This window comes from Agrilus planipennis, unplaced genomic scaffold (genome assembly GCF_000699045.2).
Source record: "Agrilus planipennis isolate EAB-ADULT unplaced genomic scaffold, Apla_2.0 scaffold158, whole genome shotgun sequence".
Lineage (NCBI taxonomy): Eukaryota > Metazoa > Arthropoda > Insecta > Coleoptera > Buprestidae > Agrilus > Agrilus planipennis.
Genome location: NW_020438924.1, coordinates 269,929 through 294,276, shown reverse-complemented (window position 1 = coordinate 294,276; position 24,348 = coordinate 269,929). Strand labels below are relative to the sequence as shown.

The 24,348-nt window shown below is 35.3% G+C and overlaps 2 protein-coding genes across 10 annotated transcripts in view; one reads left to right on the top strand and one right to left on the bottom strand.

The window, feature by feature from the left end:
- Positions 1-24,348, top strand: part of LOC108740195 (neurobeachin) — a 234,135-nt gene that overhangs the window by 157,364 nt on the left and 52,423 nt on the right. The window lies entirely within an intron of this gene.
- LOC108740206 (protein mab-21) lies at positions 21,045-23,111 on the bottom strand. The gene has a single exon (XM_018474432.1). It carries the CDS (start codon positions 22,785-22,787, stop codon positions 21,690-21,692), a length of 1,098 nt encoding a protein of 365 aa, XP_018329934.1. The 5' UTR covers positions 22,788-23,111; the 3' UTR covers positions 21,045-21,689.

The following is a 24,348-nucleotide window of genomic DNA, read 5'->3' as shown; positions in this document are numbered from 1 at the left end:
CTAGCAAGGAGATCGGGCTGAAACTATAGCTACAAGCTATCCAAGGATGGTACTATAGAATGTCACCTCAAGGTAGGCCTAGTGGCGTCATCTCTTGGTTAGGCCGGAAACTTATCAATCCACCCTCGTATATTATCGTCAACGTTTGTGGATCGAATGTGTGTAACGGGATGTCAGTGGTGTCATATGTTTATTAATATTCTTGCCAAAAAAAATGGGACTTTTTGAGAAATTATTAAACACGCCACTAGTAACATACATAGCATAGCTACATATCTATTATCTTTCTAAAACGATGTAAGCTAAAACGTTATCTTCAAGTTGTGACAGCTGGATACTTCCTTACGGTAGCATGTTTCATGGAGTTAACGTTTTATCTCACGTAATAGTTAATAAATAAAAATTTACTAGAATGCTCGTGGTAGATACTAGATTAACTTATTTCAGTATTTTAGCGTTTTCGTTCGTGAAATGGTTTGTGTTAGTGGACAAAGGCATCGCTGTCACGCGAATTTGTACAATATTTAGCAATTCTGAATAGATTTACATAAATAATTGAACGTTTTCGTCATAATTAATTGCCGTAACAAGAATAAGTAAAGGCAGTTATTTCTGAAAAGCACATAAACGTGGTCTAATCTTTGTCGTTAATATTACAATAAAAGCCGCACCTTTTAGAATTTATAGTGAAAATTTGTAAATTGTATTACTACAAGGATAGGTCAGGTCCGATTTTGAGTAGGAGTCGGTGGATATACAAAAAAGGTTATTTTTATATTAGTATCTTCATCATCATAAAGTCGTCTGGTTGGAGTATGTTACGTAAGATAATTCACTTCTATAACTAGTTGATTCACCACATTTATTTGGAGTGTCCTTACGATCAATATTAAAAATGAAAAAATATGTTAAATATTCAATAAAAATCCAGAATAACATAGAAAGGAAACAAAAGGTAATATGTGCTAAAGGAGACTATGGTTAAATGCCATTAAAAAAAAATTTGTCCATATACGACATAGCTGGCTTCAAATAATCGGTTACAAAATTTGACCCTGATCAAGTTCCCCATCTCATTTGGCCGGATCAGAAATGAACCCCTTAATGTATTTGAGCTTAATCAAGCAGGCAAACTTGGGCTAGAAGGTGGCATCCTATGAGGACCTAATTAGATTAGATATTATTACTAAAAATATTTAGGATATTTGGTAAAATGAGAATTTTTTTTAAATATTTATTTTTAATGATAGTCAGTCTAAATAGAGCATAACGTTAAAGGAATGAAACAGGACATCCAAATTTGCGTTAGATCAATCTTAATAGGGAATACACTGAAAGGGTTCAAGTAGGGTCAAGTAGAAAATAGATAAAACATTAACTAGATTTAGATTTAGTGTTTTAGTGTAGTATTCCAAATAGAGACTTCGATTTTACATTAGAGAATTAGAACACCCTGTAAAGCAGGTGGTAAATTTAACCGCCGACGCATTCGAATGTTGTTATTTCACAGCCCACTAGAGCGATAAGATCCTAACAGGGTTGCGTTGTCGATCGTCCCTCTCCAAAACGGCACTCTAATCTATCCCACACCCGCGTCATCCCTTTTAAAAATATATCCCGAAGAGACTAATACGTCCCTTTTAAGGGATCATTACACTTGACTAATTCCTGATTACTTCTTCATACAACGCGCACGCTCCCTTTGATTTATACTTTATTATATTATGCATTATTCAAGACATCCATGAAGTTAAAAATTATTGGGCAGTTTATATATATGTATTGCATGTAAAATTAAGGAAAAGATCGAACGCTCTCTTTATGATAATTAAGTCTGAAATTCTACCCCAAATGTCAATCGGAAAATTCAAATCCAAAAACTACCCATGTACTTATATTACATGCTGCCTATATTTGGATATTGATTATTATTGTATCATAATATTCCTTAATGAATGTAGTCCTATTACAGGATGTGTATCGATCCTAGAAACCCTCAGAATCATGGAATTGTTAAGGATTTTTTATCCTCGAGAAATCAGAGAATTCTCTTGGAATTTCAAAATTTTGTTCAGAAATCTAGAGAAAATATTCGCAGGTCTCGCTAGGTCATGTATTTAATTAAGAAAATATAGCATAAACATGTTTCATTTTAATTAATGACATCGAGACTGACGTATTTACACGCGGCTATGGCTCACTTTCGAATTATTTATTAATGTTACCGTTCATTTCGATAATTTCTTGTTAGAGGCACAGAAGTGATCCGTCTTTCTCTCGATCATGTGAAAACTACAATGTCCAAGTGAGGTAGGAGTATAAATGGCTACTATTAAAATAAATTGGACACGACCATTCGATTTAAGTCGTTCATTAATCAAACCGATGACCGCGTCTCATATTTCATCGTTTTTATTATTCGTTAAATTTTCGAATTGAATAAAAATTGTATACTACGTATTGTATTATCTTTAGATCGGACGTGAGCGTTCGCCTAGAGAAGTTGTCGATTTAATTATGTGTACGTTTATTGTAAATTTATGCATAAACAATTAATATTCGACGACATGCTCGGAGCCTGTTCACCAATCGCTTCTTTATCTATCCAAAAAAGAAAGGGACAAAAAAAAAACATGTAGGTGCATTTGTAACCATACATATCCGGCGTGTCTTTACCGGTTGTTTTCTTTAATGGTCATAATTAATCGGATACTCGTCACAAAGTTACACGCTTCGTATAAATTAAATTCACCGTTTAAAATTATTTTCGATCAGTAAATGGAACCGAAGTAATGCAATGGGCTTGCAATTAATAACAACAATAGCAATAAAAATTTAAATTGCTGATTTGAATTTATAAGAAATCTGATATCATTTTAGTTTTATTAAAAAAAAAACTTATACAACAAAAAAGTAAACTTGAAGTATTTCACCTAACTCGAGGGTCGGCAAACTTTCGAGATAGAAGAACCAAATTATCGAGTAACGTATCAGAACGTTGTATTCTGGAACACTGGAACGTCCTTTTTCAGTCCACGGTATTTTCGTCATTCTCTTACAACACCACAGCTTCCTCCCTTTGTATTAGCTGTGGTAATCGCGGTAAAAAAGGATTTATTTGGAACCGTCCTCTTAACATTAATCTCATGATATCAAAATGTCAATTTGTATATATCGGCTTTTTACGACTTAAAGTTACGACGTCAGTATAAGCGTCTTGTCCTGTTAAAGCTAAATGGAAAATATTAATAAAAGTGCATTTATCTTTTGAAATATACAAACATATAAACATAACCACAACAGAGAAACGTAAAAAAGTAAAAACCTACGCGCAAAGTTTTTTATACTCACTATCATTTCGAATAAACCAGTGGTGGATGAATTTCTTTGGCGATTTTTTAATAATAAATTTTTAGAACTGACTCATTCATAGATGAAAGGCTTTTATCTCTTAAAAAAGCAGTTTACGTAGAGCTAAAATCCTTGATAATCTGTATCAGAATGTCGAAATGTTTATTGATACAAAGCTTTTGTTTTTAAGGATTTCTTTCACAGTTTTTGAAATTTGAGAAAACCTTTTCGTAATAGGTGAAATTAGTGTACAACTACGAAACCTTACCATGTTAGGTACGTGTCCCATTAAAAGTTTTCATTGTCTGGAATATACTTCGCATTAATTTACTCGTGTCTTGAAGGATCTACGAGTCAACACTGTAGGCGAAGTTGCATTTCGAGACGAACGAAAAAGTGCAAAAGATATCTTTTCGTGCTATTTTTTCGCTTTTTTTTTTTATTTCCCTGGCGGCAGTCAAGAGTGCGTTGTCGCCGACAAAAGTGGTGGACGATCAGCAAGCACAAGAATAAAAGGTGACGGTTTTAGAGGAGTTGTTATGCGAAGAAGAGAAGCCGAAGGATATCGGCAGCGGGTTCGGTCCTCTTTCTTTCTCCGGTGCATATACATCTTGTCGCATTGAAATCTTTGAAGCCACATATCGGCCGATAGTATAATAACGAAAACACATTTTAGCACTTAACCGGACATATTTCATCCTGGCTCGGGATGACAGAAAATGACACCACTTTACGATTAACTCGACTCCTGATGCAAGGACGCTATCTCCATCTGCGCTACGGATCCTTGAGGTTTCCTCGCGTCTTTGTTTTATTTTAATTAATCAGCCGGACGTAATTGGTTTACATTAACGGATACTGCTAAGGGGAAATTTATATTTGTAGTGCCCGCTTAATTCGCAACGGCAACGTAGCATAATACGTAAACGGCCACGCCGACACGAACAAGCTCTAAATAAGATTTTCCTTGGCTGAATAATCAACGATAACATGCAACATTGATTCTAAATAAGAGAGTGGTCTAATAAAAGGTCGAGGCTCATTAAAAGATATCGCTTCAAAAATAAGTTTTCAAGTATTACTTCGGGTAGTTAATTTATTTTACTTTTAAATTATTTAAATAATAGTTTTGCAATTTAATAAAGATCGAATCATGGTTAGTAATCTGTCGAAATTATCAAAGATGGATTCCGATTTTAAACTTATTAGTTGTTATCAGCACACTGTAGGTAGTCTCCATAATCACACCAAAGTTGATGTAGCGATATAATTGTAATTTCGGGACAGGATCATGGTTTAATGTTATATACGGCATCGGTAATTACCTAAATCTAATATAGTACATTTTAAGAATTAATGACGTCTAATGTAAAAATGTAGGGATGATTTACACAGATAGAAGAGTGATACTTAGTGTTATGTAAGATTTTGCCTTGCACAGTTGTGCCACTTCTATTCTACTTTCGAGATGTTTTTTTTTGTAAGAAAAACACTTCGTAGAATTTAAATTAATATTTTAATATAAAATATATATACAGCTTAGAATTAGGGTGATAATGACGAAATGTTGATGATGGTTACTACAAAGATGATGACTATGATTCCTAAACTATGATTTCTAATTATTCGAGAACTGATAACTAAGACGACTAAAGACTGACTGATACAAATTACTTAAAATTATCTTACTGCTATGGTACAAAATTAAATGACACCGGAGGGGTGCGGATGGCATAACAGCGGGTAACAACATAATTGGGGTTGTTCAACTTCCCTTGGTCGGACAACTACGTGACCAAACAATGGTTTACAAAATGTTGTAGGTACCCAAATAAATAAATAAATTTTACAACCGAAACAAATTCCTTTCCAAAATATTTCAAAGTAATACTCATAACAAAGACTCTTAACAAGCCGCCCCCCTTGAAAGTTGAATAAACTTTCAAAACTAATTTGATTGTGATAAAGATAAAACACGATTAATAACTAATTTTAATTGACTTAAAATAAGTGAACTAGATTTAAATTGTAATACGTAATAAGTAAGGTAAATACATAATAAGAAACATTGCATACAAAGGAAGGCAAAAATGTTTGTCGCACTGAAAGAAAACACAGAAATTCACAGCTCCANAGAAGAAGTGGCTGATTTTAGGTATCTAGGAAGTCAGATAAGTCAGGACGGAAGGAGTAGTAGGGATATAAAGCAGAGGATAACGCAGGGTCGAGTGGCCTTGAATAAAAAGAAGTCACTTCTATGCTTGCGAACGGTTAATTTCGAAATTCGAAAAAGGTTGTTAAAGGTGTATGTTTGGAGCGCGGCGTTGTACGGGTACGAAACATGGACAGTGGGCGCGGCGGAAAAGAAAAGGTTAGAAGCCTTCGAAATGTGATGTTACAGGCGAATGATGAGGTTAATGTGGGTAGAAAAGGTTAGAAATGAAGAGGTATTAGAAAGAATAGGAGAACAGAGCACTCTATGGAAATCAATAAAAAATAGACGAGATAGGTTGGCAGGACACCTTCTCAGGCATGAAGGTCTAGTCAGAGACATATTAGAGGCAGAAGCAGGAGTTAGGAGAGGTAGAGGTAGACCTAGGTTAAATTACTGTTAAAAAATAGTTAAGGATGTGGGATGTTCTAGTTTTAGGGAAATGCGAAGATTAGCTCAGGATAGGAAAGAGTGGAGGTACGTGTCCAACCAGTCTTAGGACTGACGACCTTATGATGATGATGATAATACGACAGCGTAAATAAACTGATGACTTTTGTCAAGAAAAATACAGCAGGATCGTCCTGAAACTTCGTGCACACCTCCTTGTTTAAGTATGGTTTTTGAAATATATTATAACATAGGGAAACAGTAACATAATTGGTGTTGATCAGATTTTATATGTATGTTCTGAACCATCGGAACACACTCGTTCAGATAATCTCCGATTATGGAAACTGTACAAACAAGTATCAAATTACATTTAGGGTGACACCGGCCATTTAGAAATGTACATTAACCCCTAGAAAGCTTATACTTTTGAATTCTGTTTACTGCATTAAATACAATGAAGTGTAATCGCAAACGAAATCTAGGAATGTTGGCCAATTCTATTGAAATGCATTTCTTCATGTGCGCACTATAATGTTACAACAAACGATGCACCAAACACGTAACAACGCAGGGGTAACTCGTGATTTGCTCTTTTAAGGTACATAATTTTTATGCTAGAAAACTAAATGGAATTTTGAGAAATTCGCGATGTTAATTTTCAAAACTTACAAAGTGTGTTTATTATATATTACGCCCTCTGAATTATAAAATAATTGGAAAATTGCCGCACCATGTGTGGGAAGAAGCCAATTCGATTCACTCATCGAAGGGATGTCAGAAGTTTTAGTTTAAGGAAGGACGAAGACTGACCAAGGATCGAGCTTCTAGTTTTAGAGAAATACGAAGATTGACTAAGGATAAAATGTAATATAGGCTCATTATAAGACATGATTTTCTGTTGGGAATTTTCCCCACTATGACTGGGATGAAGCCAATTCTATACACCCTATTTAAAGGATGTTGAATGCTCTAGTTTTAGGGAAGGATGACGATTGACCAAGGATAAAATGTATGTAGGGATGTTGGATATTCTAATTTTAAAGAAATACAAAGATCGGCCAACCATAAAATGCAATATAGGCTCGTTATTTCCCTATGGCTGGGAAGAAACCAATTCTATTCAAATTGCTGTAACGGATGTGCGATGTTCTAGTTTAGGGAAATTAGCAAAGGATAAAGTGTAATATTACATTAGACGTGATTTTCAGTTAGAAAATTTCCCCAGTATGCCTGGGAAGAAACGAATTATATTGGGGTGTTATGTTCTGGTGGACGATTTCATACGCCGTCCCTGGTAAAAATGTTCTAAATAGTGCTCGTGCAGAAGCAATGAGCGACAATTTGTTCGAGATAAGTTCATGGGGGTACAAAAGGCTCAAATGCCATCAGCACTATAATGGCAATAATAATACTTGTGTATGTACAAATAATAATCGGTCCTTGATGGTTCCCATTCGAATAATGGAGAAAGAGAAGACGGGCCTTTACACGAACGAACAATAATAATAAACACCGTAACATGAGACAACGCGCTCTTTATCGGACGAAACAATCAGTTTAACTCGCAGGATAACGCGACGAAAAAGAGTTGGGAGAGAGGGTACTTCATATAATAAATACGAAACGTTGCCGCCGCTTTGAAAGCTTGAAAGCCTGTATATACAGGGTGTCCCACGTGTTTTTGGTGTTATCAGGTTCGTAACAACGCCCATTAAAATCAAAAAGTTTCACAAGAAAAGTAAGGAGAAATTTGGTAAATGTCTAGGTGAGTCCGAAGGGGGTGGGGGTGGGTGGGATCGAAAGAGGAGGTCTCCCCCACCACTGTACCATAAAAAGTTCGTGGCGGTCTCACCCCCATAAAAAGTTATGTGGGTTAGATGGGGATGGGGGTAGGGGGGATCGAAAGAGGGTAGGGGAGGTCGAAAGAGGGTGAACACCTGAGTAAAACCCCATAAAAAATTTGCGGCGGTCTCTCCCCCATAAAAAGTTTTGGGAGTTGAAAGTTGATTATTTTGACAATTTTCATACACTATAATTCAAATAAAATTCAATAAAAAAAATATTTTCAAGCGGGTGGAGGTGGGGGATCGAAAGAGGGTGGTCACTTGAACAAAACCCGATAACCTAACCTAACCTACCCTATTGATAAAGATATTTAAATAATGTTTTATATAACTTTCTCAATATTTTTATGTATTTTTCATTAGTTTTACCTTTGAATATTGTTTAAGAATGACTATATAAATATTTACATGCCTAGAAATGTATAAAAATTGGCATATTTATTAACTTTGAACCCCCATAACTTTATGGGGGTGAGACCTCCACGAACTTTTTATGGTACAGTGGTAGGGAGACCTCGAAGGGGATGGAGGTCATCATCTGGAGCTTTACTCTAAATTTTAACATTAATTTCACTTGTCTTATGATGCGTCCCTTAAAATTATATGGCCCTGCAGTGGTTTATATATTTGTAAAATGTCTTTTATACCACCGTAGGTTATGGGACATGTTGTATATTTCTTTTTCTCCTACGCTGATGCCATTCTCAGGGCTATCGGTTACCCAATGCGGTTTACACTTAAATATCCATCCAAAAATGAAAAAATCATTCAAAATTTGTTTTTCGCAAACATAATAAATTGAAATCTCAGTTCTTCTGATGTTTAAATAAAAGGGTAGCAGCGAAGATTATTTTAAAAATAATTTTTGGTTTGAAATTATAACATCTGTTTATAAAAATTGTCAACAAGGATGTTCGTTGTTAAGATAAAATGTTTAGCAAAACTATTACAGAGCAGTTTACAAAACTATATTTCCAAGAAGTTTTATGTAACATGGACACCAACAAGGCCGAATTTGCGATTTTTTTAACGCTCAAATAGGTCTTAGCACACTTAACGTAAAAGTGTAATCTTCTTAAAATTGCCTGAGAGCATTTCTTGCGTTAAATAATAAATCAGGGGAACCAGGTGTCACTTCCTTGAACTAAGAACCTCTGACGATGAGTTCATTTCTCAGAGCACTCGAAATGCTATTATTTCGAGCTTTATGAGATCTTTTCCCTTAATATCCTCTCAAAAGACGCCGTAATGGCCTAACAGCTGTTTTCATTTATTAGAAACTAAGTGCGAACTGCAAAGCCGTAGAGGAAACGGCCTTTTAGCCGTGCTGAAATTTAATCTAAATTATGGCGTCTTTAGAGAATGAACCTGCAAACAAGACCATGCAAAATATCATTCTTTTGACTGAATCACGACGGTTTACCAAAACATTATCATCATCAACCGACCTACCATGAAAGTCTACATTCTAGAGCATAAATAAATATTTTTTCAACATTAAATAAACTAAAGACTTTTATAGTAATGATATCATCATCGTCTTCCTTATTTACTTCCAGTGTTTTGTTCTCCTACTCATTGTAAGACCTCCTCATTTATAATGTTTTCCAACATCAAGATCCACTTTCACCTTGTTATCTCCCTTTAACATAATTATTCCTTACCCAAGGACGTATTGTACCCTATTAATTATTTTTGACTTTATTAAGCAATAAATTGTAGTTTTTTTTAATTACCAGGACTAAGAACAACAATATTTCTCAAAATATTAACTAACTATCGTATTAGGAATTACAGTTAATTTATAAAAGTACAAAATTACTTTTCAAAAGGTTCCTAATTGAGAAAAGCGTACGTCAATCCAATCAATTAGATGGAAATATTGTAGTATGGTGTGTCTATTTAATATTATCTCAAATGCAGTAACTACCGTGACCGCTTCTTCATTCTGGCGACCAATACAATTACCAATCGACCACTCTTTGGTGTTGGTTAGTACATCAATAAAACGTTGATAAATTCCATTACGGACTAAAGGCAATGTCAACCTAATCCTAACACGGCTTTTATCTAAACTATGTCTCTCAGGAATTTATTCCTTTATAAGAACGCTTTTTACTAGTAGGTATTAAAATACATGGTAAATCTTCTATATGGACATTTAAACCTTTTAATTATTAATTGCTTCGTCGATTAATTAACTTACTAATCGAAATCTATTAACAATAACTGATCCACTAAAAAATTGTTGCAGTCGCTTACAATAGGGTTGCCAGGCAATCGAAATTCTTTGTCAATGAGTTCTCCTCGAGCTTTTTTTTTCTTCTTTTAGTTTATTATCTCAAGTACCCCGATAGCCTTTTTTACATCATGCTTTATTTCCTAAACGAATTATGCACTCATGTAGAGCCCTACGGATAGGTACCTACCGAAAACGTCATTATTTCCGTTTTGGTGAGCATATTTCTTAATGTTGGCAGTAATGTAGTGTTTTGTCTGGCGCGGCGTTGTCCCGAGGGAGATCGGTTCCGGTCGGCGTCCCGATTGACAACTATCATAAATCCTGGCTCGTAATAGCACCATCCCGCCACCAGACCGTGCGTAAGTAGTGTGCGATGGGGTGACGTTGCAACGTCACAGGCGACCGCGACAGCGAACCGGCACCCCCTGATGCTTGCTCCGTAATCAAATTGGAATTACGCATTAGACAAAGTGCGTCCTGATTAGAAGCGACGGTTCGGAAATAGCGCCACATGTCCTGTGTTTCCGCACGCAAGGGTTACTCTCTATATTTCAAACGAAATTTAGGAAAATGCAGGAAACAAAAAGGATGTAAAGTTTGCTCCATTATTTTTGTAGATCAAAAAATGGAAAACTCAAAAGGATTACAACGCAAAATATGCTAATTTGTAATGATCCTTTCAAATAGGACTACGTTAGGATAACTTTGATTGGCACTTAATCTGGGCACAGTAAGGCAGCCAGACTTGCTCCATTTAGGGCTACCCTGTGTGGTCATTATAATTTGGGTTTTAATAGGGTATGCCACAATGGAAGATATCCTAGTTGCTGATAATTTACAACTTTTTCAGCAAAGCTAAAATTTCCGTATAGTTTGAATATTTTTTATTTCATCATAATTCTACATAAGTAATAACCGATGTTTCTAGTTCTGGGAATATGATCATTTATATTTAAGCGGGCGATCTAAGAATCATTTGTCATCGTTACTCTCTAAACAACTGAGGAGTATACGCATTTACGTCCCCTTTCTAGCACAAATGTAGCACATTATATACATATAGGGCCCACCACCATTAGGTACATGCAGGGGTAAATCCACTGTAGGTACATTAACTAAGCTTTTGGAAATAAAGCTCGAGGGAAATCAAACAAAGCGAGCATCCAATTTTTACTCGAGACATCGATGAAAGAACTGGAAGCAACTTTTATAGATAATTACGATATTTATTATTGAATGTTAGTTAATTTCCAGTTATCTCTGGGGATGGTGTAGATAGGTGGGGACAGAAAACAACAAAAGTAACACGAATTATCAAATAAAAGTAAATTATTTGTTAAACAACATTCTCAACAACTCCTCCGATATCCTTTGAAATATTGAGATAGTACAACTAAGGTAGGCAGGATTAGATTACTTTCTACAATAAAATATTCATGTACAACACCTACAGACTAAAGGATACCAATACCCCTTGAAAATACTCAGGCAAATGATTTGATAATGAGCTTTTTTGGAAAAAAAAGATGCTCTTCAAAATAATGATACTACGTTTGGATTCTTATCGTATATAAGTTTATTTTCGATAATAAAAACCAAAAATCGACCCACATTCATTCGATCAGGTGATTCGTTGCTCCTTTATTCGTTTTTAAATTTATTAGTGTCGCGTGATTAGACGTAATTTATGCCCTTGGTAATACAAATAAAGCTCGTGCTTTTCTGTTACCGTATCGCATGGTTATTACACACCATTTACTTACATATTACTTACGATTTGGTATTGTATTACATTAGTTCATGCGTCCACTTACGTGCACACAAAATCCTTACATTAATCTCTGTTTTAGTAACAATTTTCATTTCTCAAGAACATGATACGTATTGTAAAATTCTGGTAGACACACGATTAAAATAGAAAACCTAATTAATAGTATAATTTGCACAGAACTGGGTAATGAAGTCGAAAAAAGGGCTCCATGTCCTAAGCCCAAAACTCTTACTTAAGGTGCTTTAGTCCTTGAAGTCCCAATTACATCGTATCATTAGCAAAAGATAATAAATTTCCGGTCGTAATTATCAATTAACTAACACAAATAATAATTTTATTCATATCTGAAGATCTATTGTAAGTATGTGCTGTTTGTACAAACGTTGTACGTTGCACGCCAAATTAATATTGTGCAGTTAAAATTGGATCGTGATTTCGATGAAGAATAAAAATTCACTGTTTATATTAAAACATTTACTTGAACTTCTATTCTTATCAATAAAACTAAACTTCAACGTCTAAATTAAAACTATCAAAATTCGTCCGACAATGGAAACTATTTTTGGATGGAAACTGAATGCAAAAACTTACTTGATTGAAAGATGAAATGTGAATGTCTTATTCTTAATGCAACTATATCTACCAACAGGTAAATTGGTGAATATTATTTTAGCGGGGGTGAATAACTAGAAACTGAATATAACACAGAATATGGAAAGTCCTATCATTAAATGTGAGCACAATCGCCATACAACATTTCCTTCCAGTTTTTAAGGGTTCTGTGAATACCCAGGTAAAATGTAAACTGGTCACTAACTTAGACACTATTTAAAATTGCAAATATGAATTTAAATTAAAAATATTTCATGTACAAAAAAAGAGAAAAACTTAGGACTTAACACTGTTCCTATACCAATGTTTCCAAGGTTAATTGTCGTTAAAGAAAATCCAGAGAGACAGGCACTTACATGCGTGACAAGCCTGTGGCATTCGAGAAATGAATAATTATCACATTTTGGTTGATGGGTGGAACCGTTCACCTATGCTCAACATATAATTCATCATCGATCTGCATTGTTCCCGGTAGTTTTTATTTTCGGTCATCGCAACGATGGCAGTAGGTACAGACAGAGCCACGAAAAGCAAGTGTGTGTTTGCTTAATCTCTTCTTCTTTGGCCGCCTTTAATCCGATTTTATCTCTCGTCGGAAACTTTTTTTGTTAAGTAGGTCTTGACAGGGCCCCATTTATTATATCATAATTGGAAAAAATAACAGTAGCTTCCCATTAGGGGCTCGTAATAATTGATTTCGCTTGTGCTTGAAGGAAATAAAGCAGGAACTCAAACTTAGAGTGGGAAGAGACGGTTAGTAGGTAGCAGGTTAGATAGTACAAATGAAAAATTGAATATGCTACTACTTTCTTCGTTGATTGTACCTACTACTACTATCTAACTATGCGTATACTTTGTAATAATATATTATCTTTAAATGTCCTCTGAATAGACGTCTGTCAAATACAACCGGGTACCAAGCCAAGCCACCAGATATCTACTACCTGTCGCCGAAAACAAAAGACAATTTTTTATTTTAATTTCGAAATAGGGCAGAGTCGTATTCAATATTAGTGAATGACGACCTTCACATGATTTTTATTTTGTCAGAACTTCAACACAAGTTAGCCATAATAATACTCTAAAAGTAAAACTTTGTTTTTCGTTGATGAAACGCGAAAAACTTTTTAACTTTTAAAATCAAACAATAAATAAATTTTGTTGCGGCGGAAAAAAATGTTAGAAGCGTTCGAAATGTGGTGTTACGGACGAATGATGAGGATAGCGTGGATAGAGAAGGTTAGAAATGAAGAGCTGTTAGAAAGAGTAGGAGAACAGTGGACTCTATGGAAGTCAATAAGAAATAGGCGAGATAGGTTGATAGAACACCTTTACAGGTGTGAAGGTCTAGTCAGAGACATACTAAAGTCAAAAAGGGAAGTTAGGAGGGGAGGAGGTTCTAGTTTTAAACAGAGCGGCATGGCCTAGAGGTCTAGATCATTGCTTAGCATTCGGGAGGACGCCGGTTCGATTTCGGGTCCGTCTGCCTTGGTCCAAGTTTTTCTGTAGTTTCCTTAGATCAATTAAGGAAATACTGGGGCAGTAATATTCCACAGATAATCTTTCATTCTCTTCTGTGTTCATTTCGTCCGTTTCAACTTTCTCACCCGAACCGACACCCACCCATTCCCACGATTCCTGAAAGAAGGCTGAAGAGGGCCTTCTGCCCTACCTTCCGGCATAGTCCGGAGGGACTGTCCGCCCACCAGCATTACTGGCTGGTGGGAATGAAGCACCCAAAAGTTTTTTTTTAGTTTTAAGGAAATGCGAAGATTAGCTCAGGATACGAAAGAATGGAGGTGCGTGTCCAACCAGTGTTAGGACTGACAACCTTACGATGATGATTCATCACGTTTAACTCCTGTTTTTGCGTCTAATATGCCTCTAACTAACCCTTCAAGTATGAGAAAGTGTCTCCCTGCGTTCTGTTACTGTTTCTGTAATACTTCCCAATTTTAACCTTTTCTGTTCACTCTATTTTCAACATCTTGTTATTAATTTAAATCTTTAAACCTATTACACGTTCTCAATGGCATTCCCTTCAAGTCTCAATAGTAATTCCGCTAATACAAGACTTTGTACTACCTAGTGTTTATGCCGCGGGTTACGCATTCCAAAGGCATCGATGAAGTCCTTTTACTACCGCCTATGTGGCGCTTAATTTTCTAATAAAATGCCTGCATAAATGATTAGTACATGTTCACCATGCGTAATAGTGCATAGGTAATAATGTCTTAGTAAAAAAAAAATCTAAATAAGCCATATCGATTCAGTTAAGAATAACCGATCACAGTTTATTAACTGTTAATTTTATTATTATTTATCTTTTCATGGTACGAATATGCTAATCGGGATGATTACGCAGGGAAATATTCACTTTACGTTCATTGTCTTATGCCCGCTGCATTGCGGAGGAAATGGCCACTGAATTATGTATGTATATACGTACATATATTCACCATCAAGCGGTCATGAAACTATTAGGAATGAATTATTAAAATTTTGTCATGTGGATGTATTCAAAATTTGTAAATGCAAAGCATTACCTTCTTTCGAATGGTGTATCATCTGTTCATTGTAGATAAGTACATTCACACTAATTGATGCTATATGTTTGCTCATTAATTAACAATAATTTTTATTATTTTATTCAGTCTACTTTTTTTCTCGTTATTGACAGTGTGCTCACGGGAACATTTTTAGAAGATTTATAGCTACGTTAAAACCAACTGAAAAAGTATTTTTTATCATAAATCAGTTAGAAATTTTCCTGAAAATAATACAGTTGTGTACGTAAATTAAGATCAACAACAAGAGTCTTTTAGAAAAGTTCAATAATGTGCGACAGTTAAAAATTTTGTTTTCTTTTAATATTTATTTTCTGATATGATGGAAAATTAAAAAAAATCGTTTTTAAATCAAGAGGAATTCTTTAAACCTCGTTGAAAAAACATATGTATACCTAACCCAAGAAAATATGAAAACCTGTACTTCATATGCTAATTAAAATCAATCGAACTTGACATTTACATTTTGAAAGTAATGTAGGAATTTTAATCCATAATATTCCTTGAAATTTCCTAAAGGACTTAAATAGGATAAATGGAATATTAAGAAAAAAGACTGAACAATTTAATACAGTTGTTAACATAAAAGATATATAAACTTCTGTTTAAATCGATTAGTTCTAGAACATTTTAGTAGACTTCATCCTGCGCCTAAATCCTTTGTTATCAAAATAAACTTTTCGTATACGATGCAAAGTACCAAATCTATGTAGTTTTCTTCTCGGAAAACTTGAACGACGATTTCAACTATAGCGGGTACATGTTTTTTATCTTCTGATGAATGGTTTGTATGTTGTTATTTTTACTTATACACATGCATATACATGTATGTATCTTCCTTCATAATATTTTCTTACTGCTGCTACGAGATCTGCTTAAAATCCGAATTAAGAGGAGCCGGCGTCCGTAATAATCCCTTTCTCTAAGTACACTCGAGTGAACTTGATTCGAAAAGGACGAAAGAAAAAATGCCGCATCGTATTTGGCTCCTGTGTGCATCGTTGAACACACGTCATTATACTCAAAATGTACCGACGACGCCGAGCTACAGATACATATATAAATATATGTAGTTGGGGGTCAGTTTCACCGTCGCTTTTCTATATAGATAATTCAGGTACTACTCGATCCAGAGAGGATTGATCAATAAATTTCCACTACCTACCTAGCAGTCCTGAAAGTCAGGAGAGTATTTGAATGTTTTATGTTGGTTTTCCCACTAATATTAGGACCTACATATACATGTACCATATTTTAAATTTATTCAATTTGGTACAATTTGAATCATATATCGATAATAAATATTAAATTGAATACTAAGAAATTTGAGATATATATTTCACAAAATTTTACTAGAATATTTCTGGACATACGTTTCGACTGCTAAGTCATTATCCAAAAGAAAATTGAGAAAAATGTTTTACAGTGACTACACCACAGTCAGTATCAATTATTACAAATCGTATAGTTATTTGTTAATAATGAAAAAACAAAAAATTATATCGTGATTTCAAAGTTTAAAACATAGTAAATAACTCATTGGATTCTGATCATATCTGACATTAAATAATACCAAATCAATCAAAAGACAATGTTTTCTTTGATGTTTAATTGATAAATTAATTATTCAGTATAAATTTCTTTTCCTCATATTAGCAGTGTGTACCGGTGTGAATTGATGAGCTTTCCGCTTGATTCTTTCCTTTTGGTCAAGTATTTTGTTAATGTAATAACTTATAGTTGAATATTATATCTTTGTGTGGCTCGGTCTAATAGATTTCCATTAAATAGAACTTTTTGGACTTTAATCTTTGTATATGTCCGTTGGAGTCCCATTAATACATCAAAAGTAACATAATTTTGATAGATTTTTCTAAAGCTTATTTAGATAGTTGAACACCCTTTTAGGGAGAATTATTCAATTTAGCAGCAGTGGAGGAGTCGGTTTTAGAAACACAAATGTACAATTGTAATTAAGACATGGTTTTAATTATTCTTTTGATTTATTAAAACAGTAGATAGAGTTAACTTTCGTGGAGCGTAGCAGTACCTTGTCTATTAGATAGGATCGACTGACGCGGCGCCTACCCCCTGCTGGTACGTACCAACTTACCTACCAGAGTTGGTTGCACTGTTTCTCGTCTTCTTTTGATCAACGACAATCCATACATAACATTTTTCCGAGCCAACAACTAATAAAACCTTCATCCAAATTAATTCATGTTGAATAAAATTTTTTTCTTGAACTTTGAAAGATCTTTACGAGATAATTTCATAATTCAATACAACGTTTTTCCAGAATATTTTCTTTTTAAATACAAAATGGGGAAACCAAATTTTCCTTTTGCACTTGACCCGCAGAAAATCTTGGATTTTATTAATTTTACTAATGGATTTATCGAGATAGATAGATACTATTTTCTAATTATTTAACCATAAAGAATTTTTCTGTCAAAAGCCACCAAACATTACCAACCAGAATCCTATTGAAGCGTCCCTCTGCTCCTAATTAAAACAAACGCTAACTTTCTGAAACTTTTCGGCGATTTTTCAATTTCCCGATTCCACACACAATTCTGTAGCTTCTACCTAGACACCTGTCTACATACATGTATATAGCTTAATGAGATAAAACGCTTTTATATAAAGATTATTAAAGCGGCAACAACAAGTATTGATGTGATGTTCTCTTTACGTTCGCCGCCTTCTTTACGCCCTGGCGATGCGATAAATAAATCGCTCGTTCGTGCTAGATCGCAATGAATTAAACCGTCGGCGTTTCTTTTACAACAATGTGCAAACTGCATAATAAGGCCTACATAAGGACGCATATGAACGGATACTTTACACGTTACGTACAGGTATGTGCAGCTAGGACATTCCTATCATGTTCCAATGGGCAAATACAGGATAAAGGTACCGTCTTAACTTAATTCGTAGGTACTGGGGGTAACATATTGCAGTTATCATACAACTGTAAGTAAGAGAAATATCGTTAACTATATGGATCTGTCGTTGCATGGGGGTAGGAGAGGGTCTGAAGCATATACGGGAGGGTTGATGCTTTTATATTTTTGGAAGAAGGGGATGCATTAGATCAATGCCTAGGACCTCTGTGTATGTATGCAATAGTCGGACTGAAGATGACCTTGTGGGAGGGAGGCAAAAAGTTTATAAATGGTTAAAATGGAGTTATGTAGTTCATAAACAGGCCCTAATCATTATCTTAAAGATCCAGGAAAATTAATAAACTCATGTAGGGAATTTAGAACAAAGCTGGTATTATTGGGTTTTTTCTTCTCCAGGAGCCGGAAAATTATAATTTACAAGTCAAATTAGGTGATCCTTTTTGGATAAAAATATTGTTTTCTTAGAAATTCTATTTATCTTTTACCTTTTCCAGGAAAAAACTACTCATATATACAAAAGCTTTAAGGAGACTGTTATGTAAGATTTTGCCTTGCACAGTTGTGCCACTTCTATTCTACTTTCGAGATGTTTTTTTTGTAAGAAAAACACTTCGTAGAATTTAAATTAATATTTTAATATAAAATATATATACAGCTTAGAATTAGGGTGATAATGACGAAATGTTGATGATGGTTACTACAAAGATGATGACTATGATTCCTAAACTATGATTTCTAATTATTCGAGAACTGATAACTAAGACGACTAAAGACTGACTGATACAAATTACTTAAAATTATCTTACTGCTATGGTACAAAATTAAATGACACCGGAGGGGTGCGGATGGCATAACAGCGGGTAACAACATAATTGGGGTTGTTCAACTTCCCTTGGTCGGACAACTACGTGACCAAACAATGGTTTACAAAATGTTGTAGGTACCCAAATAAATAAATAAATTTTACAACCGAAACAAATTCCTTTCCAAAATATTTCAAAGTAATACTCATAACAAAGACTCTTAACAGAGACAAAAAGGAAGTTTATATTTATTATGCAAACGGGTATGCAAGTGTTAGTTTAAGGGGAAATAAACTATTTAAAGGGGGAAGAGTGTTTGTAATTCTCCTCACACCTCTGAGCTTCAACCAAACTATTACATTTGGCTCAATTTGAAATTTTCGTAAAACCGTCACTATTACGTATACAGTGGAATACATAGATTAAATGTATTAAGCCTTTTAATTCCTGTTTGGAAAATATTTTCTAAATGACAAGCAAAAGCTAAGATCCTTAGAACAGTTTTTTATTTATATGTTGGGTTCCTATTCTTTTACGTTTCTGTTTTAGTGAAAATTCACGGTGAAACTAATTACTTAGTTCGAATACATTTTCAGAATTAATTTCTTATTCTAACAACTAACAGCGTACACCAGAACTGGAAAAGCATGTTGACAAATTATATTCATTCGTAACATTCAACAACAAACAAGTAAATGAGTCACTTATACATAGGTGTCGTACTCGTTAAACTTTACCTACACATATGTATGTAGCTATTCTCAAAATTAATTGTTGGTTTTTCTTTTCGCAATTTATTTTGGTGTTCGTTGAAAACGGCGACAGAAAAAAAGGACTAACCGTCGCGAAAATTCTAAGACGATTGCTACATAGGTCAGAATGTTAAGAATTGTCGTTTTTAAGTCCAAAGAAATTAGTATATCTTGAAGAAATTTAGGTTTTTCTGGATATTTAGAATTAAAGCTGCAACTTACGAAGGATTCTTCAAAATCCCAGTAGAGCCCAAGGATTGGCCGCATGAAAAAAGGCTAGTTCGTTAGCAGATATTTTTGTATCATTTTCAAAAATATAAGCACATGAGAAATTGCGATTCTTGGTACTCAAAAGGTTCAGTCAATCTAAATATTTAAGTAATTATAATTGTCCTTTTGTATACAAGAGTTATATCTGCCTTTAGTTTGTGTGAAAACGTTTAAGGAGGATACCGTGGATAGAGAAGGTTAGAAATAAGAAGGTATTAGAAAGAATAATAGGACAGAGGACTCTATGAAAGTCAGTAAGAAATCGGCGAAATAGGTTGGTAGGACACCTCAGGTATTAAGGACTAGTTAGAGACATATTGGCAGCAGAAACAAGAGTTAAAAGGAGTAGAGGTAGACCTAGATTAGATTATTGCTAGCAAATAGTTAAGGATGAGGGATGATCTACTTTTAGAGATTTTAAGATTATGTTAGGATACGAAAGAGTGAAGGTGCATGTCCAACCAGTCATAGGACTGACGACCTTATGATGGTGTTAAGGAATATACAAAAACCTACTGATAGTCAGTCTTCCCATATTTTACATCTTCCTTCGGTTTTAACTATCCCAACTGTTTTTCTTTAAATATGTGTCCTGACTAGAAATAAAACGTAACAAAAAATTGCTTCTTTGTCATATGAGTAGGTATTAAAAACATAACAAAGGAAGCGTAAGGTAATTGACTTACAGCAAATAAAGAGACATAAATGAATCAAAAACCTTTGCCAGTAAAATTTGTTAAGTATTTAATTCAGTATCGTATTTTTTTCGGTGTGCGAAGAAGTAGGCAATAAAAATCGCAATTTTATCTCTTAATTTTCTGCTTATTTTGACGTTATGAGTCGCATTTACATATGCTTTGCGTTATAAGATAATGAGCGGAAATTAATAGGCGTTATTCGTTTAATTTGTAGCTAATGAGAAAACATCAGCAGTTAGATACCCTCATTTAATTAACGAGATCGGGAAACTGATAAAGCATGAAAAACAAGTTCTTTCGAACTAAATTTGGGATTGTATTATTAGGTACACAGTTGTTGGAAGATGTGTGGCGCATCTTAACTGCGACTCCAATACTTAAATTTAAATTTTACATTTCTGCCTGTTGCATAACTGGAACAGCAGAAGTACCTACCTACGTTTAATTAGGGAGTCACTTTTTCAAAAACAACTCAGTCAGAAAAACCAAATAATTTATTTGTAACGTAAGAAAACGCAGCTGCCTTTAACACCCGTCGGAAATGTGTGTTTGTTTGTACCTCAATTGTTCGTACGGTAATCAAGCTATTCAACGTTAAAACATTAAAAATGAAATATCGATTACTGAAACTTTATTTTATTGAAAACATCATTATATGTATACAAAACATTCGTATTTTAAATATCGTGAACATCACTCCTCGTTCGTAGTAATTATTATTAGACAATATTTATTACAAAATCGACTTACGATTATAGTAATTTTATTATACACTTTATACAATTTTATTCATCACAGTCTTTTACGGCCTTTTGGTCGATCAATTGATATAACAATTTTTATATCACACAGTAGACAATAAGAACTGAATCGAATTCTTTTCTAACGTAAATCAACACCCGCCTACATCCAAGAAATCCATAACATTTGGATAAATATCCAATGTTTCCCATAAGTTTAGAATTCGTTAAAATTAATTGCTTGTAAAATCAAAGTATAAATAGAAACAAACAGGTTTGAGATTCATTTTTCATAGTCACATGGTGTGAAATACCTACGTTCATCCAAGCTTTCTAAAATATGAAAATGAAATGTATTTTCATGACAATTACTGTTTTAGAAAAGGATTTTATTCATTTTTATAAGTACGTTTACGTGGTAGCAGTCAAAGAAAAAAAGACGATTGACTTACATTTCTCATTAACCCAACAAAAAACATGCACATTATGCACCCAAGTATTTAAAAGCACAGCAGGACACAATGTTTAGAGTTTATCGAAACACCTCGAGTTCGTCAACATCTCTCTAGTTAGCCTCCAGACTTGTTTCGCTGCGTTCTCGAGAGCCGTCGGCGATTTTCCTTTGAACAGGTCGACGTTGGGCAGAAAATAATGAGGGCACCTTTTGCATTGCAAGCACGATATGAGCTGCAAGAAAATGCCATTTATCCTGTCCGCTATGCACGACTCGTCCCACTCAGTTTCTCTCGGATGTTTCTCGCATTCGTAGAGTAGCAACGTTTTCATGTGATAACCGGATACAGGGTTGCCGGGTAGATCGAGGTGGCGATCTCGTAACGTTTTTAAGATACTCAGGCACCTTTTCCGGCATCCTCCCTGCAGGAGCCTGTTTTCCGCCTCGAAGAACGACAGCATCCAAGCGTCGCCCTCCATCGCAGACTGTTTTCCTTGGAGCGCGAGGCATTCCTTTGAGAGCAGGTCGAATCCTTCGGTTTTCACTTCGACCACGTGATTGGGATGAGGCCAGGGAATCTGGGGAACCGGCCAGTGAGCGGCCGATCGCGGCCAAAGTCCCGCGCACTTAAAAGCCGGAGTTATTTGCACCACAAAACGTTCCCGAATGCGTAATTTTACCTCCGTCGTATCGGCAATCATTTTTACCGAGTCCCTGTAGGAACACTTGTCGCAAGCCTGGGCCACCAGCGTTTGAAACCTGGAACGCATTTTTCGGGCCGACAGATATCCAGACGCGGTTATGAACTCAACCCACAAGGACATGGATCTCTTTCTGCCATCGCTCAGTTTCAGTACGGCACATCCTGGCAAAGTACCATCATCAACGAAATTAAGGACTCCCATCTGATTGAGGTAAAGGACGACTTCAAATTCATGAGGCGAGACTACTTCTAGTCCGTCGTATCGGCCATTGTAATCAGTTAACGATGATATAAATCGGGGCTCTTGTACCTCGACTTCTTTGAGGACGTCCTGTACGACCCGACACACTTCCTGGATGGTTTTACTGATCTGCAGTTTCCTTGCTTGGACTTTCTCCGTGTAGTACTTGTTGATTTGGTAGACCATCTTGGACTGTGCGGCCAACATATCCGGCGGAACGAGCATCTTCGATGCTGAGTAAACCCGGTTGGATTGGGCTAATATCGATACCTGCTTGTACTACTCGAATACGGACGGATCTTCATTCGGGGTTCGTTCTTCTTTCAGCCCGCACGACGATTTCGGCTTGACATTCGGGAAGGTCGCGTCGTTATTGATCTTTGAATCATAGCGTTTTTATTGTTATACATGGCACTGTCGAACCGCAAAAAGGAATAAACGCAAAGGTGGCGGAATTTGGGGTATAAGTAGGGTTGTGAATGTGTGCGGGAGTGAGTGAATGTAGGAAGGTGGAGTGACGGTTCAGAAGACGATGTGGAAGAAGAGGATACTTAATGATGATGATGGATCGCGAGGATACGGCGTCTGGTAGTTACTGGCGTCGCTACACGCACGCTTCGGTCGATTCGAGTCGACAGGTGAGAATACCCCACCCCTTGGAGGCTGGGCTCGTGTATTTCTGCCGCCCCTCGGAGGCACCAATCATCGATTATGTATGATTTGTTGAATACGTTACATTACAATGTGTGCGCACATTTTTATTGTTGACTGCTGTATTTCCAACATGTCGAGTACCGAGTAACAAGTACCCATTCGGTCGCACTCGACTGCCACCGAAATTTTTCATGTTAAGTCGCCTCCGCAGCTTTCCGATTATATCCGCCGTTTGTAGGGTGATTCTTCCTGAAATTGAATTTTGTGGTTTCACTGAAACTAAATCCAGGATGTATAACAATTCGGAAAATCTGTACATGTAAAAAAATTGGCATATCCTCATGGAAATTCGAAATTTTCCTCAGGAATCCTGGAAAATAAAAATATCGTTGTGGTTTCTTAATTGTTCCATGTAGATTTTCAGGCATACGTAGGTACCTAGTATACGACAATCAATCGATATTGGTATTTTTCCGAATCCTGGAAAAACCGAGAAAACTCATAAAGCCTTTTTCTTTCTTTTTTGGGGATTCTCTTTGAAACTACTAATCTAATCTCGAAATTTTTTTCACCAATATTTAGAATGGGTCCTCAGGGTGGACATTAGGCTATATATATATTTCTTTAAGAGAAAAGGGCTTTTCATAGAGACTAATTGAACTTGAAGTTGATAAGAAAACTATCGAGCAAATGTGAGTAGCAAGGTGAATATTAAAGTTTAATCATTACAACAGTATCTACTTTGATGGATTTACTATAAAATAGACCTAGATTGTTTAGAAATGTAAATTACAGGGCAACTCGCCATTAATTTAGTTAATTTAATAATAACAAAGTTTAGCCGGTGGTATAGTATCAGGCCTCTTTAAGGTAAATTTATTGTTAAGTGGTCAATTATTCTTGGCATACAGAACCAAAATGTCCTCGTATGCTGAAAATTTTCCTAAATGATTACTTAGAAAGATACTACATGGGCAATTTTCATTTTAATTATTCGGTCTTTCTTAGCAAAGCAAAGGCGTGAATATGCCGTTCTTAACGCTTAAAACGCTTAATTAAAATAGCGTTTAAAGTAGACACCAATAAACTACAGGAGAAGATACATAGATACTAACAAGTACCTACCAAGTAT

Coding starts and splice junctions, on each gene's coding strand:
- LOC108740206 (XM_018474432.1), bottom strand. CDS start 22,787: ATGCTCGTTCCGCCGGATATGTTGGCCGCACAGTCCAAGATGGTCTAC.